This window comes from Phoca vitulina, unplaced genomic scaffold (assembly GCF_004348235.1).
Source record: "Phoca vitulina isolate PV1807 unplaced genomic scaffold, GSC_HSeal_1.0 scaffold18, whole genome shotgun sequence".
Taxonomy (NCBI): domain Eukaryota; kingdom Metazoa; phylum Chordata; class Mammalia; order Carnivora; family Phocidae; genus Phoca; species Phoca vitulina.
The window spans coordinates 26602134-26627826 of NW_022589721.1; the positions used below are offsets into that span (position 1 = coordinate 26602134).

The following is a 25693-nucleotide window of genomic DNA, read 5'->3' on the forward strand; positions in this document are numbered from 1 at the left end:
CACCCCACCGCAGCCTTTCCTGGGGCTCAGAGGGCAACTAATTATAATAATAATAGGTCATCTGGCTAAAACCTGCTGTCAAGTATGAGTCATCTGGCTCTGCAAGTTCCCAAGGACCCATAGTGGAGTGAAGAGGGTGGCTCTTTGCTCAGAGGAGGAAAGGCAATGGGATCCGGGCTGCACCTCAAAACATGACTCATCAGAAGGCATTCGCTACTCAGAGCCTCGGGTCCCACATCTGTGAAATGAGACTGACTCAGTGCCCTCCCAGGTTGTGGGATGCTTGAGGATGGAAGGAAACACATCCAGGTTGTGGGATGCTTGAGGATGGAAGGAAACACACCCAGGTTGCGGGATGCTCGAGGATGGAAGGAAACATATGAGGCTTAGTGTGGCCAGAGTTCTGACATAGAATCAGGGCCCCACCACCTCCAGTAAGGGGACTGGGGAAATTGGCTTAACTTCTCCGACCTCCTGGCTCTTTGCTCCTATTTGTTTTACTGAAGAGAAAGGAGATGTCTGGCTATTAAAAACATGGTAGAAAAAACCATAATTTTATGTAAACCTTTTAACACCAGGAAGATGAGAAGGTGATTGCCGACCCTTTAAGCTTTGACACCCCTGCCTGGCAGCCCTTTATCTCTGCTTTTCCCCTACAGGCCTTCCCTCCAGCCCCCACGGCCATGGCCTTCACCCCAGTGCCACTGGAGGATACATCTTCACGCCCCCAATTCTGCAAGTGGCCATGTGAGTGCCCGCCATCCCCACCCCGCTGCCCGCTGGGGGTCAGCCTCATCACAGACGGCTGTGAATGCTGTAAAATGTGTGCTCAGCAGCTCGGGGACAACTGCACAGAGGCAGCCATCTGTGACCCCCACCGGGGCCTCTACTGCGATTACAGTGGGGACCGCCCGAGGTACGCAATAGGAGTGTGTGCACGTAAGTGAGACCCTCCCTACCTTCTGGCCAGCCCCCAGCACCCCCAGCTCTAGCCCTCACCTGTAGCCCTTCCCCTGGCCAGTCTCTGCCCCCTTCCTACTCTAGTCTATGATTAAAGGTCAGAAGCTGGGACCTTCCTGAAGAGGGAGGGATGCCTGCATTCCTCTTGCCTCCAGAGCCTGGCTTCCTGCTCTCTTCTCGGTCCTGGAGGCACACCCATGGCTGAATGGGGAATAGGGACCCACCAAGGAAGACCTAAGCATGGTTTCATTCTCTGAGTTGTAGACCCTTTGCGGGATGCCTATGCCTTCCAGGGGCACTGAAACCCATCAGAGCCCCAGATATTTTAGTAACATTCTAAATTTAAATAATATGTTTTTTTTTAAATCCAGTAACCTTGAAAGAATAAAATCTATCAGGCTACAATCATCCCTTCCTACACACCCATGTTCCTTCAGTTACCACTGTCACTTTTAACTTTTTAGCCCTTTCTTCTGGTAGTTATCACTATATAATATATGTCTTCTCTTATAACTTGATTGGCTTAAAATATCAATTTTGGATAACCTATCAATGTTCCTATATGACAGCTGATGACTTAACTCCTCAATACCACCAGACACATCACCTATCTTGGTTTTATTTTCATGATTTTTGGTTATACAATAATCAGTATTTACAATATTATGACTACATAAATAATGTTGCTGAAGCATGAGATACTGTATTTGTTTGAATTTTCTTTCTCATGAAGCTTTTTGTTTTTCCTGGGGTTCTAATTGCCTTTGCTTTTTCTTTACTTTGCTCTTTATAATATCCTCATAGTGGGGGGACAACTGTTGTTGTTTGCTTGCTCTTCAAGTGCTCTATCATGTCCTTTTTTGTTCCCAGAGACTTCCTTTCAGGGACTTTCTGATCTCATGCTTCTATCTGGAATGGCAGTCATTTAGCTTGAATCGTCCAAGCTTTTATCCAAAATACATGACCCAGCATGATGAAGAGAGGTTACTAGGCATCATGGCACAGTAGCCTAACTTCTGAAAAAGTACACAAAGCCTCATAAACCCAAGAACACCTTTCTTCCCTTAGTGCTGAATCAAGACTTCTCCATAACTATGACGCCATATGCACCCAATTACATGTTCACACATAGCATTGTCTCTCATCCTCAGCTAACCTATTATATCTCCTGAGGTGGATGGTTGATGAGGGTTATGACCATAATTCCAAGTCAGACAATCCTACCTGTGCCTCACAGTTAATTATAAGCACTTTCTGCTCTTTTATCATTGATTCATGCTTCAACTTTCATTCAAAGTCATCTGTCTTTAGCTTTCCAAGTACCACCCTTGATTCTCCCATCCTTTACTTTTCCCCTTTTATTCAGACTAATTATTAGCCCCACAAAACAGTGTGCTCAAAGAGAACTTGCAGCAACACCTGCATAGAATCATCTGATGTGTTGGTGAAAAATGTTATCCTTGAGCCCCACCCCAGACTTACTGAGTAAAATTCTCTAGAAGTGAAGGTGGGCATATAAACATTTAACAGGGTTCCCAGGTGATTCTCATTTACACCCAAGTTTGAGACTGACTACTTATCTATATAGAAAGTCATATAGTCTCTCCTCATACCCGGTGAGAAATCTGGCTGAGCCTTCCTACACTAGAATCCCTTTGTTACAGGAGACTGTCTCATCATTTCTTTCCCTCTTAGAGCTGTTTTTCAAGGTCATTAAAAAGGTAGGTCAGTTCACAGTGATCATACTCATCTCTACAGCTGTACTGACATCTTACTACATGCCTGGCACCATGTCTTTATAGACATTCTCTCATGGACCCAGAGATTGTGCAGGCCCTGAAACTGCCTCTCCTGCCTGCCCTTCCCCACCAGAGGCCTGGAAAACCACCTTCCCAATCCATCTACACCTCGTATCTCCTTGTATCTTGGGTCCTGCTTTCACTCCCTAGAGCCTCTTAGCTTCCCCTCACCATGAGCCCCTGTGTATTTCCTTTCCTTTTATCTGGAAGGAAAACTGGTCCACAGATTTTAATATGTATTACACTTGCCAATGGTTCCCTGGTCATATAGGTTTGCAGACACTGGAATAAACAAAGTTAAACAAGTATACAGAATTTCTGAGAAGTTTTAAATGTTCACATCCACTGTAAAATTCCAAAATGGGAGATATAAGAGGCCTTTGTTTTTGAAACTTATTTGCACAGGGAATTGCTTTGTCCAGGTAGACTTTTACCACTCCTCCACCCCACCACACATGTGCACACTCACAGATACACACATCGCATGTACACACATACACACAAACATGTAACTCGCTAGTGTTCTACGAAACATCTTCCTAGAAATGTTGCCATGGTGTCTGAGTTCACAAAACCCTAAGGCAAGAAAGACAAGCGGGCAGGGTCTGAGGGCCATAGAGAGGAAGGCACCTTGGGGCCAGAAGGGGAAAGGGAAAGAAGAGTCCCACAGACAATCTTGTGGCAAATGGTCAATTCAACCATTGGATGGTCCCCAAGACAGGTTAAACCTGTGTTTGGAGATGTGCATGTAACTAGGCCGAGACAAGACAGGCCCTAAGAATGAGCAGTCCCAACACTGACACGTAACTCAGAGAAAGGTGGAATTATGGCAAATGAGTGAATGCAAGCTTTGGCTACCAGAGGTCACTGTGGCCAGGCAGAAAAGTGAGCTTGGTCTTGTCCATTCTGCTCAGTTTCCAAGAGAATCCAAAAGTCCAGATTTGTGTATGATTTGTAAATGTTGGCAATATGTTCCAAATTTTTTTTTTTCAAAACGTTCTGTGGGCCAAACTAAATACTTCTATGGGCAAAGAGTGACCTCTGAATTACACTCTTTGGCTGTTTTGGTTGTACAAACTTTACTCTGTGTTTCATACAGTTGGGCCAGGCCTGAGAGCAGGGTGGTTTGCTGGAAGGATCATGCAATTTACAGGCAGACAGATCTGGGTTTTCAATACTGGCTCTGCCATTTGCTGGCTACGTGACCTTGGGCACATCACTTAAGTATCTTGATCAAACCAACCTCATGCAGCTGTTGAGAATAAACAAGGGACCGCATTAAAGCCTCAGATGTGACCGGCTGTTCTATGTCATTGTTTTACTTGCTTTGTTTTAACTTTCCCTTGCAGAAATTATCTCGGTTTTGTACACAGTCATCCTCAGAGGAGGAGGCAGCCCTCCTTCCAGGCTAGACTCCCCGGTGTAAAGAGTGAAGGAGTAGACAGCTCATGCATGGTCTTTGGCGATAGACGATCTAAAGTTCAAATTCCAGCTCCGTAACTAATATGGTGACGTTGGGCAAGCTACTTAACCTTTTAAGTGTCAATTTTGTCATCAAGGAAATGCGACAAATAATACCTACTTCTTTGGGTGGTTGGGATTTCAAGAACCTGACACGTGGAAGGAGCCCAATACAGATGAGGGCTCACCCCACCTCCCTTCCATCCATATATCCGTCCGTCCATCCATCCATCCATCCCTCCATCCATCCCTCCATCCACTGACTCATTCACACAGTTATGAATAGGTGGGTGATAATGCAACAGTTGGGTTACAACAAGGCATGACCCACTGTCCTTGCTCCCATGCAGCTGACAGTCCATTAGGGGGTGGGTGAGGGAAGTGAAGGCCTGGATGGTGGAGCCAAGGACCTATAGGTCCTTCAGTAAGAGGAAGGCTCACCACACCATGCCTATACTTGCAAGCCTGAGATTAGATAGGAGATGGTGAGCTTCACCAGGAGCCGGTCCTTCCATTAGTTTAAAAGTGAATGAGGAGGGGGCATTAGAGTCTGCTGCAGGCCCAGGCACCATACATATCATGCACCCTACTCTCCCTCTAGCCTACGGTGGGCAGGCTGCTCAGGGCCACTAGCACCTCCACTGTCCCCACCTGCCCCAAATTCCCAAGGAGACTGGGAGCAGCTTTTGGAAGCAGTGGTTCCCACTCTTGGCTGCAAACTGGATTCACCTGGGGAGCTTTAAAAAAATATCACAGGCGGGGCGCCTGGGTGGCTCATTCAGTTAAGCGTCTCCGCCTTTGGCTCAGGTCACGATCCCGGGGTCCTGGGATCGAGTTCCGCATCGGGCTTCCTGCTCAGAGGGGAGCCTGCTTTTCCCTCTCTCTCTGCCTGCCGCTCCCCCTGCTTGGGTGCCCTCTCTCTCTCTCTCTAATAAATAAATAGATAAAATCTTAAAAAAATACATCGAATTTCAAAAAAGTAACAAAAATACTGAGTCTCAGGTCCACGCCCATATTCTGGGGCACGGTGTGGGCATCGGAATTTTTGAAAGCCCCCCAGGTGGTGCCAGTGTGCTAAGGGTTCCCAGGCACCCAGTACTGCCTTGTCCCTCCAACGTTCCGCCACACACGGCCAGAGAGCAGGCTTCAGCACACTCCCTTCGCCCCCTCCACTAGCGTGCACACACACTCACGCGCACGCACGCGTGCTCACACCTTCCCAGAGCAAGGGCACAGTCGGGGGTGACTCAGAACAAAAGGATGAGTGAATCACCCAGGGCTTCCTCTGCTTTGTTTTGTTTTCCTTTAGTTTTTTTTTTTTTTTTTTTCCAATTTCCCCTCCTTTACTGGTGTCTGGTGGAAGGAAATGGGCTGTGGAGTCAGATCCCCAGGGACTGAAGTGCAGCTCTATCCTTCACCAGCTGGGTGACCTTGAGCTAATGAATCACTGGACCTCCCTGTCTGCCAAACGGGGAAAATAAAACTCTCCTCGTGAACTTACTGGGAGAACTGAATGAGATAACATATCAGATGGTGCCTGGCACAAGATCAGATGGCCAGTGAGCGGGAGTGCCTTCCTTTCTGCGCCTCCACCCTGCACGATCACCTCCCAGGAAAAAGAGCAGTCATGCCAACATTCCCACAGGCTGAGACTCAGCATCTAGCTGTGTCGCCTTCGGCGCGGGACTTAACTTCACTGAGACTCCGTTTTCCTGTATGTGAAAATGGGGCGGTGTTTCCTTTTAGGAGGAAATCAGCAATGCATGGAAGCCTGACACACAGCAGGTCAGGCAACCAAGAACAGAGACAGCGCTTAGGAACGCTTCACTCCTGTTAGATACTGGGACTATTAGTATCAGTGACCACCTGCCGGCAAACTGGGGCCATCCACTGGAGCCATTGGCAGACTGCGGATTCCAAACTAGCCGTCCTTGGGTGGGCACCCTTGCTGCCTGGGAGCTCTCTGCGTGCACTTCCAGGCACTGTCCTCAAGCAGCCAGGGGGCGGTGCTGGGGGGCCCAGCGGCTCCACACCCCTCCTGCCCCCTAGGTTTCTTTAACCAGATCTCATATCTAATGAAGAACGCCTAAGGCCACTCACCCCAAAACCAGCTCCTCCGAGGACATAGCATCCATCCCTCCCCTGCCAGGGCTCAGGTCATAGAACTAGGAGTCACTCCTGACCCCTCTCCTCTGCTCCTCCCATCTCATCCGGCGGCTGTTCTTTCCAAACACACCCAGAAGCTGAGCCCTCCTCAGGGCTCCGGGTCCCTCCAGGGTGCAAGCACGGCCACCTCTCACCTGGATGATAGGGGTGGCCTCCTGACTGTCCTTACTGCCTGTTCTGTTCAGCACCTCCTGTGCTCTTGGGAAGCACGATTCCTAGAGGGGGGTCAACAGTTGCTTACGGAGCACATACTGTGTGTCTAGGTGCTAACAGCTCCGAGCCCCCAAGGAAACCCTCTCTCACCTCATCTCTGGCCCCCACCCCCTAACCTCCCAGGCCTGCTCCCTCCCTGCCTGGGAGACCTCCCCCCAACACCAGTGCCAGCTAACTTCCTCTAGTCCTTCCACCTTTGCTGAAGCAGCATCACCTGGGTGAGGTGCCCCCCCAGCCGCCCCTCCTCTTGCTGTTCTCCCTGGTGTTCGTACCCTTCAACACTCTGTATGATCTGTTCGTCTTTCCTGTGTTACCCCCACTGCACTGGAAGCTCTATGCGGGCATGGTTTTGTCCACTTTGTTCCCCGAATCTCCAGTGCCTAGAACCTTCCACAAATACATGCACTGAATGAGTGGAATCTTTGTTCCAAAGTGTTTGGATTGGTTTTACACCCGGCCCCTCAGAACCATGGCCCTAGAGGTCTCTGTCAGTCCTCGGCTCTGTGCCACGTGCCGGGGGGCGGGACCGACAGGTGGCAGAGGTTCCTGCCCCCACCAGGCTCTACCTTCTCAGCGCTGCCAGCCTGACACGGGGTCACTTGATGGCTGGTGGCTGAGCTGCACCCCACACTCCCTCACTGCCTCTGCTCAAGTCTCCCCACACTCCCGGGGGCTGGCTGGGCCCTGCGTGGTCCTGCTGGCCCGCCGGCCCCCACGGCGGGCGCTCCCCCGGGGTCGGGGCCAGGTCGAGGCGGGCGGAGTCCCCGCCGGGGCGCGAGCCCAGCGGGCCTGACCCGAGCGGCGCGTGTGTTTGCAGAGGTGGTCGGCGTGGGCTGCGTCCTGGACGGGGTGCGCTACACCAACGGCCAGTCCTTCCAGCCCAACTGCAAGTACAACTGCACGTGCGTGGACGGCGCGGTGGGCTGCACACCCCTGTGCCTGCGCGCGCGCCCCCCGCGCCTCTGGTGCCATCGCCCCCGGCGGGTCAGCGTCCCTGGCCGCTGCTGCCAGCAGTGGGTGTGCGACCCCGACGCCAGGAGGCCACGCAAGACAGCGCAGCGCCACACCGGCGCCCTAGGTGGGTGTGGAGGCGGGCGGGGGGGGGGGGCGGGGGGGGGGGGGGGGCCCTGCCCCCCCCCCCCCCGATTGCCACGCATGCGCAACGAGTCCCAGCCCCCAGACGACCACCCACTAGCTGTGCGACCTTGGCAAAGCCACCTGTCCTCTGGGACCCTATTTCTCCATCTGTCCCAACTGTTCTATGAGGTCCTCCCAACATAAAAGGAGCAAGAGCTTTATAAAGAGCAAAGCCAGACACATGGGATTCATTGTTATCCTACTTAAGATATTAAACTGGGAAGTGGAGGTGCAGGAAGGGTGGGTGTGCAGGCACCCGAGGAGGAGAAGCAGGGAGACAAGGCGTAAGGGCGGGAGAGGGGGTGGGTGGCTTCTCACTATGGAGGATTTGTGCACAGGTGAGACTGCAGCCAGGTACACCAGGCCAGAGGAAGCCCTGGAAAGGGAGGACGGGGACAGGCCCATTGGTTTTACCACTGCTTACTGGAGTAGCCCAGTGCCAGCCACTTAGGAGGTACCAAATAGATGGTTGTCTTATGGATGGGCAGATGGATGGATGGGCGGTTGGAGGGAGGGAGGGATGGATGGATGGATGGATGCATGGGCAGACCAATAGATGGATGGATGGGCGGATGGAGGGAGGGAGGGAGGGAGGGATGGATGGATGGATGGATGGGCAGACCAATAGATGGATGGATGGATGGATGGATGGATAGATGGATGGATGGATGGTTGGGCCAATGAGGATCTGAGCGAGGGCAGTGGAAGTGGAGGTGGCAAGGAAGGGACAGATGTGAGAGGCACTGTGTGAGGAGTAAGACTGAGGCCATGGCATCAATCCACTGCATGGAGTGAAGGAGAGAGAAGGGTAGACAGCGACTCTCCGGGCTCATAATGACCTGGGAGAGAAAACGAGAGGAGCACACTGGGGGTGAAGAACTGCACTGTTTGAAAGAGCTTGAGTTTGAGGCTGGGGGCCCCGCCCTGGTATCGCCCAGCAGAGTTCTAAGGGTACTGGTAATTTTTTTTTTTTAATTATAAGTGCGTGAGATTGCTCAGGGAGGCTGCGCCGAGCAGCGTTTCTCAGCCTTGGTACAGACAACATCTCAAACCAGAGAAGACTTTCTGGGGAGGCCTGCCCTGCGCGTTGTGGGATGTTTAGCAGCACCCCTGGCCTCTACCTACTAGATGCCAGGAGCACCTGCCCTCCCCAAGTAGCAACAACCCCAAATACCTCCAGATGTTGCCATTTGTACCCTGTGGGACCCAATCGTCTGGGGGAGAACCACAATTGTGGCCCTGAAGACACCACCATTTAAGGTGAGGGAGAGAAGAGAGCTGAGAAAGACGAATCCAAGAGGCAGGACAGAACCAGGAGAAAGAGGTTTTGCAGAAGTGAAGAAGGTGTTTCAGAGAACACAGTGGAAAGCTTGGGCGATGGAGACCCGCCCCCAGGCTGTGTGCCCTCAGGGGCTCTGCCTGGGCCAAGGAGGAGGGCGGTCCTGCCCCTCCCCGCCTCTCCCGAGGGGCTTGGGGTGGCTCCCAGGGGCAGAGCCAGCCCCATGAAGAAGCCGCCCGGTGTCCATAGAGGAGGGGGCAGAGGAAGCTCAGTCCCTACCAGGCCCGCCACAGCCTCCAACGGGCAGAGCCACACGAGGGTCACGGGGGCGGGGCAGTGGCTGTCTGCCCACCGTATGTGGCCCGGTGACCCGTTCTGACCCAGTACAGCAGGGCCCCTGCCTGCTCGTGGGCAAGCCAGAAACCAAAGCCCTTTTATCCTCCTAGGCAAATCCCTCCCTCCGCCTCCGTCCTCCATGCTCACGCCCCTGGCTCATCCCAGCCCCATTCTCCTCTGCCCTCAGATGCTTCTCCTGGCTTTCTTCCGTCTCTCAAAGCTTCCCTCTCTCACACATTCATTCCTGCCTTGTCCAGCCCTGTTCCCTGCACACCTGTGAACTTGGAGGAGCTGGGCATCCAGCGCTGCTCCTTCCTTCCCCTTCTCCTTCCTCCCTCCTTCTGATCCCATTAGGTGTCTCTTCTTTCCTACTTTTCCCTTTCCTCCTCTCTGCCCCTCCCCCAATCTGCTTTTCCTTTCCTCCCAGCTCCTGTTCTCCCCTCCAAATCACACTCTCTCCCTCCCCTTCCCTCTCCCCTCCTCCCCCTCTTCCCCTGCCCTACCATCTGTTCTCTCCTCCTCTCCCCCTCTGCCTGTCCCCTTCTCGGCTTCCTGTGAGTGCCCGCCTGCCTGTGTGCGTGTTTGTGTCAGGGCTGGACTGGCGTCCTCTTCAGATCCTTCTCTTGTGTATCTTGTGCCATCTTTCCGTGGGATCTCTCCTTTGTCTTCCTGGCTTTTTACCTGCCTCCGTCTTTAGCTCCATCCATTCTTCCATTGCTCAGAGAATACTTGAGCACTTGATGTTGGGATGCATACATTACCAGAACCATCCAGGACTTGGTGTTTAGTTGTCAGTCAAGAAACCATGAAAGCTCACATTTACTGAGCCAGGGCTGGCTTTCCGGCTTTCATATGTGTGAACCCATCTTTTCAGTCCACAGCCTTGGGAGGGAGATGAGATTATCAGCGCCCCCCTTGCAGGTGGGGAGACTGAGGCATGGAGGTGGGGGCTATCGGAAGTTGCCCAGCTACTAAGTGCTTGTGCTCAGAGCTGAACCCAGGCAATGTGGCTCTGAAGGGTGTGTGTCCCTACCCGCTGTGCCCTCAGCATCACCCAGATGAGATATCAGGCTCTAGGGTATAGACACTCCCTCTGATTTTCTCCAAATAAACTTGACCTCTGTAGGGGCAGGTACAGTATCTTTCATTCTTCAAATCCCAGAACCTTGCAGATGCCCGATATATACTCAGTAAATAGGTCCTTTCATTGTCACACCAGCCATGAAAGGCAGATGTTTTATTCCAGTAAGGACACTGAGGCCCAGAGGGAATTATCTGGAACCACACAGCTTATAGGTGGTTGAGCAGGATTTGCACTCTGGTCCACCTCTCTGTAAAGATGGTCTTTCCTCCAGAGAAGTATAAGAGCTCAAAACAGGTCCTCCTCTCCCTGGGGACCCATGCTGGTTAGAAGCTGACTTGCCCTTTCGGGGGTGGGGGAGACAGCCCGCACCCCTCCCCTGGGAGCTTCAGGGTCCCTGACCCTGTGTGTGCTGACGGCGGCAGGAAGCTCACGGGGAGTCTGGTCCCTGTCCTCAGCGGCCACAGGTGAGACAGAGCTGTGGCACGGGAACTGCCTGGCCTACACGAGCCCCTGGAGTCCCTGCTCCACCACCTGCGGCCTGGGGGTCTCTACTCGCATCTCCAACGCCAACAGCCACTGCTGGCCCGAGCAAGAGAGCCGCCTCTGCAACTTGCGGCCCTGTGACGTGGACCTGCGTCCACACATCAAGGTCAGTGCACCTTCCGGGGGGGGCTGGGGGGGTGGGGAGGGGGGAGGCGCGTCGGACTTCCAGACGGACAGGCCCCGCTTCAAGCCTGGCCCCTGAACTTCCTCGTGGGGGCCCTTTGTGAAATGGGAACAAGTGCTCTCCGGTGGTGATGTGGAGGTGACCCTCGCTGGCCGCCACTCCCCCTCTGCTCCTGTCCCAGCACGCATGACAGCCGCGCTGGGCAGTCGGGGAGCTCGAAACAGGGCTCGGGACAGCGGGGGTCACGTGCCCGTCTACTGCTGGCTGCATAGGACGGTGGCCGCTCGCCGCATCTCGGAGCCCCAGGCCCCCCATCAGTAAAACACGGGGCTGGTCTCAGACATCTCCTCCAGCTTGGAGAATCTAAGATCAGTAAAACAAAGGATCCGGGACAGAGTAGGTCACGGCAGTGAGAAATGGGTCTGATTTGCCTCTCTCAAGGCCTCCTGGCTTCTATCTTAGGACTGGTCATCTGCCTTGCATGGAAAAGAAAAAGAAAAAAAAAAGAAAACTCAGCACTGACTCCATTCTTGGAGTACTGATGGTTTCTTGGGGTTGCTGAGGAGAGGGGTGCCTGGGAGACAAGGCAGCTCAGCTTCCCACAAATCCTCCTCGCTTGCTGTCCCCTTCCCCTACTCCAGTGATCTCTGTGCCGGCCAGCCCGATCCTGCCACCTCGTCCTTCTTCTTCTCTTCTCTCTCTGATCAGTGACCTCGGCCATGCTGGCCTGCGTATTCTTGGTGCTCGGTGCACAGTAGGTACTCAGAAGATGTGGCTTTCCTGGGAGCATGGATGGAAAAGCGACCAGCAGCAGGAGAAACAGGGGCGAAGGTCTTAAGCTGGGTGAATGCCCAGGGCACTCGAGGTGGAGGCGGCTCTACCCCAGCGCCACCTCACGTCCTCGCTGTTGGCTCATGCTTCGCACCCAAATTTGGTTTTGTACTTATGAGCCTCGGATGGCTCCTTGAACCGTGTGAGCCTCAAGCCCCACGGAGCCTGGCTCTGCTCTACCCCAAGTTCTGGCACGATGCCGGAACATAGTAGAGCCACTCCTGCAGTGAGCTTAGTGAGCACCTACTGTGTACCAGGCACAGACTTGGCCTGTAGTCCCAGAAAGGGCCCTCCTCTTGCCTGGCCCACATCCCAGTGGAGGGACAGAGCTGACTCTACAGAACGCAGTCCGGTTGGACAAGTTATGTGAGGAGGGTGTGTGTGAGAGGCGGGGCGGGGGTGCATGGAGGAGGGGCAGGTTCGGGAAAGCGCATGCCCCAGTCGTGGAGCCCCGGGATGGCTCTGCTGCTCACTAGCCGGGACGCTGGGTGGACTGGAGAGGCGACACGGGCTTTCTGTGTTGGTACAACTGTGACGGGGTCCTGGGCATTGGCGAGGCAGAAATGTAGGCAAGAGGACATTGCGGGTTGCGAGGAACCACCTCTGCAACACAGTGCCCCGTGAGGTCTGAAGTTAGTCCTGCGTAATGTGGCTGCGTCTTGCTGTGCTTGGGGAGGTCCCTCCCAGCTTAAAGATGCCACAAACCTGAAGGAAAGGTGCAGTGGGCCCGCACGGTGAGTGCAAAGGGAGAATTGAGGGCTTGGAGGGAGGAAGGTGGCTGTTCATCCTCTGAGCATCCCAACTGAAACCTCCCTTCCTGCAGGAAGGGAAGAAGTGTTTGGCCGTGTACCAGCCAGAGGCGCCCATGAACTTCACCCTCGCCGGCTGCATCAGCACACGCTCCTACCGGCCGAAGTACTGTGGGGTCTGCGCGGACAGCAGGTGCTGCATCCCCTACAAGTCCAAGACCATCGATGTCTCCTTCCAATGTCCCGATGGGCCTGGCTTCTCCCGCCAGGTCCTATGGATTAATGCTTGCTTCTGCAACCTGAGTTGTAGGAATCCCAACGATATCTTTGCTGACTTAGAATCCTACCCTGACTTCTCAGAAATTGCCAATTAGGCAGGCACAAAACATGGGCCTCGGGGCCTGGCCCAATGTTTGTAAAGCCAACCCTCTGAGGACCACGGTTGAGCCTTCTTTGTCCACTTCCCACGGACTTCTAACTGTCCTGATCCAGATCCTTGGCCCCCTGTCCTATCTCCAGCCACCCAAATGACCCATTATGGTGCTGCTCGGGCCCAGAGTATGAGTCCCCTCTTTGGCAGCATGCTGCATACACTCCAGAGAAAGTGCCCATCTCCAATGATTCTGGACAAAACCCAAGCCTGTCCAAGTCACCGGAAGTCTTGCTGGATCTTGCCGGAGTCCCGAGGAGCAGAATCAGCTAGGCATTTAATATCACCCATTCCCGTTCTCGATGCTAAGCCACAAGACTCTTTGGGTCCATTCAGAAGGACAGATGGGATTTAGGACACTGGAACAGTCTATCATCTGGGCCCTGCCAAGGGGCATTCTAATAGATAGTTCTGACCATAGCACACGCAAGTAGCTCTGATTCTGGAGATTTGTGCACCCTAAGGTCACCAAATATTTGCCAAGTGAGGTGAATAGTTGTTTGGTTTTGATTTTTAAAGGAAAATTGTGTTCGTTAACCCAGGCTTTGTGGAGGTTAAGTCTCTCTTCAGCCCTGCCCTGTAAAGGGTACAAACTGGGCTCGTTCCGGTCAGAAATGCAATTTGATAACTTTCATTCTTATTCATGGGAAAAGTCTCCAGTCAATGCTGCAGGGTCAGGGCAGGGTCAGCCAATTTTCAGAAGAGGTGATGGACTAGCATGAATCTGCTGCTGACCCACAGGACGCTGGGTACTTGGCCAACTCTGCCGCACATCTAGACCCTCTCCCTGCTTGAGGGCTCATGGGAGTTGGTGGAGCCCCTAGGATGGCCTCCATGGCCCCTGGGAGTGGCATCCCGGGACATTCCTCTGCTCTTGCAGAGCCCTGGGAGGCCCAGCAGATGTCTGGGCCAGCCCCACTTGAAATAACTGACACGGTTGCAGGCTGTATGTGGGTCAAACCAAGAAGTGGATCCACTCGGCATCAGCCTAGGGCAGCAGGGTCAGGTCACATACTGGGCACAGGACACCTCTCTTGCTGCCACAGGGACCCTTTCCAGAGACTTTGGGTCTGTTGACCCAAACGACCCAGTTCTGGTGTGAAGACAGAGGCTTACCAGTTGTTTAGAAACAGAAATATATTTAACCAGGATTAAAAGCCAAGAAGGGGTTGGAGCTTAAAAGGAACAGAAAGTTGTTATGAGTGGAAATGAGGCTATTATTTATCTTATTAGTAGAATATAAATATTTACTGTTATAATTCTTTTATTTAGTACCTTTTGTGTACCAGACCTAGTTCTCAGAGCTATATGTGTGTTAGCTCGTGGAGAAGCTTCACAATCATGCTGAAAAGTGCCCATTATTATTTCTATTCTTATAAATGTGAAATGGAAGCTCAGAGAGGTATGGAGCCTTGACCAAAGTCGCCCGGCTGGTGAGTTGAGGAGCGGGGATTCTAATCCAAGTCCGGCTGACTTTCTAACCCATGTTGTTGCCCCTACGCTTAGAGCTTCCAGCCGTGTCGAGTAGGAAAATATGTCCGCATCACTGACTTCACGCTCTCGTTTTTCACTCTTTTTACTGTCTCTCTGGCTCCTTTCCCAAGAGAAGAGTATCTGACTTTCTGATAATTTAGGTGCCTGAACATCCAAAAATATATGGGCTAGACAAAAACCCATGAATCCCCTACCGATAGCCCCCTCAAATCAGAACTAGCTCTCATTGTGCATTTAAAAGACGATTTTGTTTACCCAATGCTGCGGATGAGGGAATGTGTGGGCTATTCCCCAGGGAATTCTGTGTGGTGTACAGAGGGATTCTGTAGTAGGACAAAAGGACTGGGAAGGTGCCCTCCTGACTGTGACCTCCCACTTGCTTGGCCCAGTACAAGGCATACAGCGGAGCTCAACACGTATTTGATGAATAAAAGAACCTGTGTATGTTTTCCTACTTTTACTCAGAGGCTCTCTTCTTCCAAAGGTACGTGCCAATCTAATTTTCATCAGCCAAATCTTATTTTAAGTATCACAGGGAAAGAGACATTTAATATTTAAAGAAATGTATATTTTTATTAAAAAAAAAAAAGAATTCTTGTGTGAAGAGCATTCACCCCACGAATAGGTTCTCCAAAAAGCCCTTGTGTGGATCTATGTTGGATTTTCTCGGAGTGAAATCTATAAATTAAGAGGACCGGATGACAGCTAACCACATTTGAAATTCAGCAGAAACCCAAGAGCTAGGTTCTTAATGAGTTTGCATCTCAATTTGGGAAAATGAGCGTGGCTTCCAAGATCCTAGGAAGCCAGGTTGGAGGAATCTGGGATTATCCTGGGACTGAGTGGGCCAGAGTGGCCGCAGTTGGAATTTGAGAAACAGACCTGTCCTATGCAGGGGAGGTCTCAGCTCCATGTTTTGAAGTCACGGGGCAGGAAGTTTGGGACCAAAGTGAGGAAGATCTTTCTAGCAGCCACAATCACTCTGCCCTGGTGTGACCTACTTCAGTGGAAGTTAAGAATAATAATCACAATGCAAAAATGTCCCTTTATTGAAAGCTTATGTGGTGCCACTCACTTTGCTAGCTTTTAAATTATCTTACTAATTATCACTACAAGTGTGAGTAAGCCTCTTGTCCCCATTTTATACATGAAAAATTTGAGATTCAAAGAGGCTGAGAAATCAGCCAAAACAAGTTGGAGCCCAAATCCCTGTTTATTCCACTTGACCTTGCTCCCGGGGAGACCTCCAGGCCTCCGAGTGTCTCATTGGCAGGGCATCCAGTAGATGAGATAGACGGTCTCTCCAGTCCTTTGTAACTCCATGTTCCAGGACGAGGGAAAGATATGCTAAGGATTTGTTAACCTTTGGTGAAGAAACTCACATTAGTGCTTAGAGCGAATTTCTCTGGCATGCTCAGGTTGGGAGAGAGAGGAAACCTGCATTCACCAAACCATCGCTTCTTGCTAAACCTTTATCCTCAGCATTTGGGGAGGACCCCTGAGTGCCAGGCCTGGGCGAGGTGCTTCCTGGCTATACCTTATTTAATCCCCATAGCACACCTATGAGATATGGCATTATAATCATTTCCCTGTTTTAGAGCTAAGACACTGGGGCTCATAGAGGTTAAGTTATTTGTTCAGTGTCTTACCAGCTAGTGAACTGTGGACCAGGATTGCAAACCAGGGTCCATCTGACACCTGAGCCATCTTTCCTGACACTAAGCCCAGTTAGCAGGCCCCCCAATTCAAAAGGTACAAGAGATGCTTTACTGACAACAGGACAATAATTGCAATGTTAATTTCAAAGTGATTCAGAAAGTGAGCAAAGAAAGTAGATTTTTTTTTTTTTAAGATTTTATTTATTTATTTGACAGAGAGAGACACAGCGAGAGCAGGAACACAAGCAGGGGGAGTGGGAGAGGGAGAAGCAGGCTCTCCACTGAGCAGGGAGCCCGATGTGGGGCTCGATCCCAGGACCCCGGGATTATGACCTGAGCCGAAGGCAGACGCTTAATGACTGAGCCACCCAGGCGCCCCCAAGAAAGTAGATTTGAATGATATGATCCATCTGATATAATCTCATTAACATTGTACTGTGTTAGAGATAATGGGGAAGCAATGTAGCCCCTGACTATTATATCGAATTAGGTCACTGCTTTTTTAAAGACTTATCTTGATCCAAAGTAAGTAACTGCAATAAGCTTGCACAGCTGGGACTCATGAACGGTCAGAATGGTCACCTGTGTATCTCTGCACATACACATATGTGTGCGTATGTATATGTATATATATATATGTGTCTATATCTATTTTCAGACTGTGACTTCATATTTAAGTATTCCTACCGCCATTTTTGCAAGTGACTAAAAAGTACAAAAGAAGGAATGTCTTGGAATTTCCCAATTGAGGAAAAATAGCACTTGGGCAATCTGTCATGTTTTACAACATTCCTCATTTTTCTCATGATTTGTGTAGCGTGGAACGTTTGTTCAATGTGAAGGATTTTCATTGCTCAAATTCCCCGTTTATGCTTTTCTCCTTAAAGCAATAAATCATCAGCAAAATCACTTCCTGGATCTGGTGGATTTTCTTGTACATTCAGTTATGAGGCGCAACGACGGAGTGTTGAGTATGTTCAATGAATGTGCAGATGGTGGAAAGTAGGTCCCAGATATTTTATGTATGGTAATAAAAATAGCTAGAAGTTTGGAGATGGGCTCAGAAAGATGAATTCTGGAATTCACAAAAGATCGGCACTACAAATGGGTCCAGGCTGGGAGACGCCTCCCGTAAACATAAAAAGGAAACTTCAGCATTCATGGGTTTATTTGTTCATTCACTGACTCATTTATTCAATGCCTTTCTACATCTCCAACTAGACTGTGGGTACTTTGAGGTCAGGGACTATGACTGCATCCTCTGGGCCTAGCACAGTGCATGGCACGTGTCAGGGACTGGGTAAGCAGGGGTTGGATGCATGGAGAGATGGATAGGATGGGTATCTTTTGCCAGTTGCCTTAGGAACCGGCGGGAGTAGAGAGAAGTGTAAGGAAGCTTGCGGGATAAAATGGAAACGGCTCTGACTTTGGGAGTCAAGTGAACCTTATTATACTTTATTCCTTACTGGAATGCCTCCCCGAGCCCCCCTGAGCCTCAATTTCCTCAGCTGTGAAAGGCAGAAAATGATAGCACCTACCTCGTGGTGGCGATGATGTGTGAGTAAAATGCAAATGGCGCGCAGTGTTAGAACAGAGCTTGGCACCCCATAAGCGCTTAACAAAACCAGTTATTGTTGGCTGATTTTCCGTGTCCTCGTGCATGGGGGATAATCAGCAAAACTATAGTAAAAATCGGAGTCCGTGTATGTGTCGGTATATATTTTTTTTTAGATCGTTACTTCACAGCAGCAAATATAAAGAAAAAGTGTCACCAATGTTCAGCGGAATGCTTTTTTACTTTAATCATACGCAGCTTGATCCCTTAACATTTTTATTTGATGTCTTCGTTAGATGCTATAATTTGATTAAACACCCTGCTTCTTTAAGGCAGGAAAGGTGCCATACTTGTCTGTCTCCCAAACCAAATGTGTTCTGCTATGTGAACAGATGTGCATACAGCGGAGTACATAAGGTGAAAGACAGGTTTGATGCCCTCTGGTCAAATCTCCCACCTCCACTCCCTCAAAAACATTATGCTATTATAATAAAGTCGGGGTAGAGTCAATTCCAATAGAAGAATAACTGCCACAGGAATTCGTTGCAAAAACACTTCTATCCCGAAGCATACCTTTCTCAAAATTGGAAGTTAGATCATGGAGTCCTATAGATGCCCCAGATTAAGATAAATGTGTAGCTTTGGGGAGAACTTTCTCATGATTTATCAGGTGGGTGAAGTTTTAGGAACATGGGATTTGGGGGAAATGGCCAGAGCATTTTATTGTGAAGGTAAAAAAAGCATACGGCAGAGGTGCCAGTGTTCCTGATCCCCTCCCCAATGAAATGAAAATGCCAAAGCATCCTACATATTGAGAAGTCTAAGTTCCAGCTGAATCTGGGCTCTTTTCCAATACTGAACCGAGGAAAAATGACTTCTAAGGAGTTGAAAAAGCTGGCACCAGCCTGTGTATGTTTCCATATATTATATTCTGCAAAGAATTTTTCCAGATTTCCAAGCTAAACCGGAGTGCTCTTGTTTTTCACACAAGACTAACAAAGTGGATTTCTTAGTCCATCCCACATCAAGGTCGAGGAAGCAGCTAAAAGCGGGCTTATTGATAGCAATGAGAAAATGTCAGCCTGCCAGCAGAGAAGGAGACAGAAGAATTAAGAACCAGGTTGAAGATACGGTAAAACACAGGTCACCCGAGCCTGGGTGGGACTATTTAACAGAGCGACAAACATCTCCTCAAGCACTAAAAGCCTGAAGGGCATCTGCAGTTTCAGCCCCGGTGAACTAAGCTGATGTTCTGCAATCCCAAGACATCAATAGATGGTTGCATTTGTCATGTGCTCAGTGAACTGTTTTAAAAGGCAGCGAGGGACGTGGTCTGTTTTAGAAATGACTGGACAAGCCATTTAATCGTTCTGAGCCTTGGCTTTCTTATCTGTGAAACAAGGATCACTCATCCTCACAGACAAAGAATAAAAAGGGGAAGAAAAATAGTACTTGATAAATATTACTCTTATTAGAGGAAGTGTTTATCTATTTAATGAAAACCTCCTGTTAGGTGCTAGGCATTTGTGCTGGCCCTGGGGATAGAAGAGAAATCTCGGAGGAAAGGACGCCTAAGGTAATCCACATTACAGATTCCGCACGTACTACTGGGTCCAGCTCTGCAGGGCAACCTTGTCACCTGGCAGGTGCTTCCTGCGGAGGGCGGGGCATTAAGAAAACACTTCTCAAAGCAGAGGTGAGGAAGGCTCTGTCTTGCAACTGTGAGTTTGGCTGTCAATGAATTTAGCCATGCAGAGCACACGACAATTCACCTGTTACAACTACATCAATTGCTTAGAACCCCTGAAGCACTTATGTGGGGGGAGGGGGTGGGAGGAAGATGAACCCAGTCATAGTTGATTGGACAGCAAGTGGACACCTAAATCAAGCTGAATCAATGATTCTCTTTCCCTTAGGAGACACAAAGACCTAGTCGGTTCCATGTCCAAGAACCTGAAGGTCATAGACTTTGGGTTAGGACTAGTGTTTTATGCTTTGGAGATACACAGAAATCTTGGAAAGAACAAAGAATGAGGCTGATGTGCTCCCCAGGTCCCCTCCCTTATCTGGTCTCCGACCTCACACGGCCGGGTTTTACCTTCTGCCCTTGGATTCCATGTGGGACACAGTTGAAGCGTTTCCATGCAGCCTAAGTAGCCCAAGACTAGTATGTAACCAGACGGATTGGGGCTACATCGAGGGACCAATCCAACGACAGTGAGGTTGTGTCTGAGAAGGGACAATGAAAAAGGTGGCAGGTGAAGGCCCCCACTGTCCCTACAGATCCCGGAGATGGTTCATCTCAGTGCACACTTGCTCTCCCGGCTACTACTGAAACCCAAGGGTTAGGGGATAGAAACCCAAACAAGCAGCTAGGAGAACAGAAACGGATCCCCCAGCTGGCAAAAAGCCTCTGGGTATACTCTCTCTCAATACATCTGGTGCACGCAAACACCTGTAACAGTTCCTTCCCTCGGTGGCAGCCCGAGCCCCGAGCTGCTGAGCGTGGCAGGCCCCGCCGCGGCTGCGCCACACCCCCACTCCCAAAGCTCACGTAGGCACCCACTACCGCGGTGCTTGCTTCCCAGCTCTGCCATCCCCTGCCCTTTCTCGGTTCTGACGCCCACACAGCACCTGACACAGAAAAGGTGCTTACTAGTGAGTGTGGGAAAAGCTCCGCCTCCTGCGTCTAAAGGTAAGTCTCCCTAACCTGGGGTGCTCCGACCAGCAGTCCGTGTTTAGAATTCAGGGGCCGTGTACTGGGATGAGGGTAAAATGTGTCTCTGTGTTGACTAATCTCTAGTTGCTGTTTAGCGTACCCCTCCATTTAAGCTTAGGCAACACACCCCAGTTATCACCAGTTGAAATCACATTGTGGCAGGTATCTCCAGATACACTTGTCACACCTTGCCATTATGTTGCGATCTGCCTCAATGCTACTATTTAACTTAAGAAGCACAATAGAATATGTCACACAGTTGTTGACATGTGGATAATTACATGCCACTCTTAAGTCCCTTCTTTTGTAATCCTATGTATTTTATTTTACACATACAGAACTCCCTGCCTCGCCGCCTGCCACGCCCCGCACTCACGGTCACCCGCCCCGGTCCACAGTACGGGCTCCTCACCAAGGCACACACCCTCCCTCCTCCGCACTGGAGGCCACACGGCCCCGTGGCTAGGAACGCCTTCTTACCCTTCTGTGCTAACTCCTCCTTCCACTCCAAATCCATTTCTGAAACTACAGCATGTCCACCCCTTGTACCGTAACGCAGACGTCAAGTCTTATAGTGAATTTATAGCGAATTACACTCGAAGAAACTGCACGTAAGCGAAGAAAATCCAGCATAACAGCAGGATGGCTATTTAAAAGGGAAGGCAGGCTCGAGGCGGGGCTGCATTTAGTGATTTAGTGACTTCCTTCCGAAGACCAAGTGGGGGAAAGCGGAAAAAGTAACTGGGCAGTGAAGGACCCTGGCCGACACTGCTTCAGCCAGGTGATCAAGGTCAACAGCATCTGTGGCGACTCCCAACGACCCATCATGCTAATAATGGCACTTCGCCTCTGTGATCTTTCTTCCAAAAACCCATCACCCCAGTTGAGCCATGAGAAAAGTATCATAGAAACCTTCACTGAAGGACATTCTACAACATGCCTGACTAGTGCTTCTCAAAACTTGTCAAGGTCAGCTAAAGCAGGGAAAGGGGAGACACCATTATTGACCAGAGGAAGGTAAGGAGACGTGAGGACCACATATAATGGGGCATCCTGGATGGGATCCTGGGACAGAAAAAAGGACAACAGGGACAAAGTAGTGACATTCCAATGAAGTATGGAGCTTAGGGGCGCCTGGGTGGCTCAGTCGTTAAGCGTCTGCCTTCGGCTCAGGTCATGATCTCAGGGTCCTGGGATCGAGCCCTGCATCGGGCTCTCTGCTTGGCGGAGAGCCTGCTTCTCCCTCTCCCACTCCCCCTGCTTGGGTTCCCTCTCTGTGTCTCTGTCCAATAAAATCTTAAAAAAAAAAAAAAAAAAAAAGTACGGAGCTTAACAGTAATGTATCAATGTTGATTTCTTAGTTGTGACCAGTGCACCATAGTGAAGTGAGGTCTTACTAACAGGGGAAACTCGGTGTGGGGTGTATGGGAGCTCTGCACCATCTTTACAGTTGTTCTCGTGAATTTTAAACTAATCCTGAGAAGCCTAAATAACAATGGGAGGTCATACTAAAACCTGTTGTGTTTACATTTTTTTTTCAGTATAGTAGAAACAAGCATTATAGCGATGTCACTGGGTGTGAGAAAGGGAGTGGTTTTATCACATGCTTTCCTGTAATAAAATGAAATGTAAAAAAAAAAAAAAAAAAAGATGTTTCCTTCTAAATGTAGGTTGAAAAGCTTTAACCCTTTGTCACTGTGCTGTCTGAGCTACTGAGCCTCTGAAATGGGGCTGGTCTGAATTGACAGGCACTGTCCTGTGAAATACTGATATTCTTACCATAAAGGAGGTGAATTATCTTAATCCTTGTCATATTGATTCTATGTTGAAATGGTAATGTTTTGGATATGCTGGGTTAAGGGAAATATATTATTAAAATTCACTTGTTTTCTTTCTACCTTTTAAAATACGGCTGTTAGAAAATGTAAACTTACATCTGTGGCTCGCATTATATTCTCAGGGGACAGTGATGCCCCTAAGGCAGCTGTCGGGAGGCCCCAGGTAAGGAAGGACCCCTCCTGCGACTGTGGGGCCTCACACGATCTCTCAGAGGAAAAAGACACAAGCCACTGCAAAGTTACAAATTTATTGGTCTGGAAATAAATACAAATATCTCATTAAGAAACTCCTCTGGAGAGACTTTACACAACAGTTTCCTGTCTCGATTCAGCCACTCCTGCCCTGACCCCTGACCTTTCTGCACAGGTCGGGGGGAAGCCTCCGGGTGGTACGGGCAGGAAACTGAGTCACTGCCCCTCCAGCTATCTAGAAGCCTTGACTACTTCCTTCTACCAACTCTAGGGTCCTGGAAAGCACCAGGCCCCAGCGGCTGATTCGCATCGATTCATCCCACTCAGATCAAACTTCCTCCGAGAAGATCCATGGTTAGCCAAAATGAGAATCAGAAGCCTTGTAGTACAGGAACTTGACGTTGCCCAGAAATGTCAGTGGTGCCGCCCCATTCAGCAAAAGGTTAGAGGGGCAGGGAAGAGGGGAAGGCAGGAGAGGGAAGGCAATCCCGTGGAATATTCCAGAATCCTTTCATCTTCTCAGCCAACACCCCCCGTGTGAATCCCCACCCCCTGCAAGAGCAAACGGTTCTCCCCAAAGATCCAGTGATGTTACCAGGTCAGAAACGTTCGGCTGTCAAGGTCAGATTCAACCCCACTTGGCAGAGATCGGAAGCTGGATTTGACTCAATCACACAAGATTCCTGGGAACCAGGGTGGGATCGACTGAAATCATGACTGCACTGGATCCCATCACAACCACAGAAAATCCCTTACACCTAATAACCCAAATACCCCCCACCCCCACCCTATTCCCCTGCACCCTCCCACCCCGCCCCCACTGCATGGAGACTCATCACAGCCGGATACGGCTGTTTGGAATGTTTCCCTCCATATCAAAGAAAGCAAGTACAAACCTAAGTCGTCTTCCCCACGAGCGGAATCCTCACTCACGTATCTGGGGTGGGAAGTCGGGGCCGGCTATGGAGGCGGCAGCAGACAGCAGAGCCAAAGGCTCAAATTCAATGATACCAATGTTTGCCAAGAGCGTTTCTTTGGAAAGCCCGGAGATTTTGCTGCCCACTTTCATTGTCCAGTGAAAGGGTGCCAGAAAAACAGGCTCGTACGTTTCGGCATTAAAAAGTGGATATATACACAAACTTTAAAAATCTATGTCTTCACGTCAACTGCGTAGATTTGTTTTTCCAAGCATTCTAGCCTCCACATAAATGCCACCTCTCTCCCGCTTCCTGTTTTGTGCAGTGAAAAAGAGCTACCCACAATCCGCTGCTCTCCCCCTCCCCAAATGGGAACAGGGTTCTGTTTCCAGAAACTGGGTCAGTTGGTCTTTAGTTGGAGAGGAAACAGGAAGTAGAGGGGCTGGGCTTCTGACAAAGTGCCCTTTAGAACCAGGATGCTCGGGTCAGCCGAGGCCTGGATTTAGGAAGTGTTGAGGGCGGCGTGTCTTGTTTTTGGCAGTTTGGCGTCTCTGAGGGAGGGTGAGGGGGCGGCCACCAGGCCAGCCGTCAATGAGCACAGGACACTGAGATACTTCTTTTCCTTCGGTCCGCCCACCCTGCCCCTGCTGGGAAAGGCGCCCTTGACAAACCCAGTCTAACTGTGTCCCCCCAGAGCTCTCTTACACCATAAGCTTTGGGTTAATACGAGTTATGTGTGGTGTGGCAGGCGGGGGCGGGAAGGGCCAGAGGAAGGGCAGCTGCGTGAGCCCAGAGTCCAGGGGCGGCCGTGGCGCGGGCCGCCTAGCAGGACACCTCCATGGACTTGGGCCCGGCGTTGTTGCCGGTGGCCCCGGAGTTGGGGGTGATGTCCAGGCGAGCACCCTCGCTGGTGTGGGAGCGGCTGCGGGCACCCTCGCTGGTGTGGGAGCGGCTGCGGGCGCCCTCCAGGGACGTGACGCTGGAGCCGGAGGCCGTGCGGGAGCGCATCAGGCGGGTCATGCTGGCCGAGGGCACTGGGGACAGAGAGAAGAGGCACCCGGTTAGGGACCTGAACACCAGGGGCACCTGCACGCCAGCCACGGGGCCTCCTCCTGCCTGACCCGCCCATCCCTGTGGCCACCCAGCCACCGGGCTCCCCATCCTCTCTGTAACCACTCACAGAGGCGGAGAGCAAGTCCCCGATGGGGGTAGGGACTTGCGATCACACGGTGGCTTGAACCTAGACGTAGGTCTGCATCCCAAGTCTGCCGCTCGCTTACAGCTGTGTGACTTTGGAAGTGACCGTCTCTGAGCCCCTCCATCCCCATCAGTAAAATGGGAATACTAATCCCCTAGTATCGGCACCCGTGTGTGTGCCCGCGTACCGCAACCCCCTACTGTCTACAATATCTGGAGGGCGTCAGCGGGGCTAATCCCTCCATGCCACAGGTGGGGAAACCGAGGCCACCCAGCAAATCTGTGGCCGGCTGTCACCTGTTGTCTCTTCCAGAGAAGCCTGTGAGCTCCCAGGAACTATCTATGGCACCCATCCATCCTTCAGGACTTAAAATACCCTTGCACATAGCAGATGGCTGAGAAAGTGAAATGAAGACAAAGCGATCCCCCCACCTGCACTGGGCTGAATCCTGCCCTCCACCCCCCGAAATTCATAGCCACCAGCCCTAATTCATAGCCACCAGCCCTAATTCATAGCCACCAGAATCTAAGAATGGAACTACGGTTCTTGCCGATACATTTTGTTAAGATGAGGTCATACTGCATGAGGCTGGTTGCTCATAAGAGGAGACAGAACACCCCTCCACATACACATACACACACACACACACACACACACAGAAGGCCACGTGAACACAGAGCAGAGATGGGAGTCACGTGGCTACAAGCCAAGGAACAGCAAGGGCTGCTAGCTCCCTCCAGTAGCTGAGATGAGGCAAGGAAAGATCTTTCGAGAACCTCTGAGGTGAGCATGACCTTGCATACATCTTGATTTTGGACTTCTCGCTTCTAGAGCTGTAGTACTGTGAAAGAACACATTTCTGGTATTTTTTAAGCCATCTGGTTTGTGGAGATTTGGTACAACAGCCCTAGGAAACTAGTACACCACCCAAATAAAGCATCACCGCAACGGCCACCTTGAAGAACCGACGTCACAATCCGAGGAAACCGATAAATACACGTACGTGCTCA

General features: G+C 50.7%; 2 protein-coding genes across 4 annotated transcripts in view; one reads left to right on the forward strand and one right to left on the reverse strand.

Annotated features, from left to right (window-relative positions):
• The window catches only part of CCN4 (cellular communication network factor 4), a 35036-nt gene extending 21615 nt beyond the window's left edge, over nt 1-13421 (forward strand). Inside the window, exons 2-5 of the mRNA XM_032415563.1 lie at nt 660-939; nt 7417-7677; nt 10891-11084; nt 12757-13421. Coding sequence (XP_032271454.1) covers nt 660-939; nt 7417-7677; nt 10891-11084; nt 12757-13056 — 1035 coding nt within the window. The 3' untranslated portion in view covers nt 13057-13421. The remainder of the gene's footprint in view (nt 1-659; nt 940-7416; nt 7678-10890; nt 11085-12756) is intronic.
• NDRG1 (N-myc downstream regulated 1) overlaps nt 1-25693 on the reverse strand; it is an 87287-nt gene that overhangs the window by 10350 nt on the left and 51244 nt on the right. For 2 of the 3 annotated variants that reach the window (XM_032415562.1, XM_032415561.1), the window contains one exon: nt 22609-24519. In XM_032415562.1, the coding sequence (XP_032271453.1) occupies nt 24308-24519 (212 nt within the window). In that variant the 3' untranslated portion in view covers nt 22609-24307. Of the gene's footprint in view, nt 1-22608; nt 24520-25693 lie in introns of those variants that run through there. The other variant, XR_004300821.1, reaches the window with a different exon arrangement.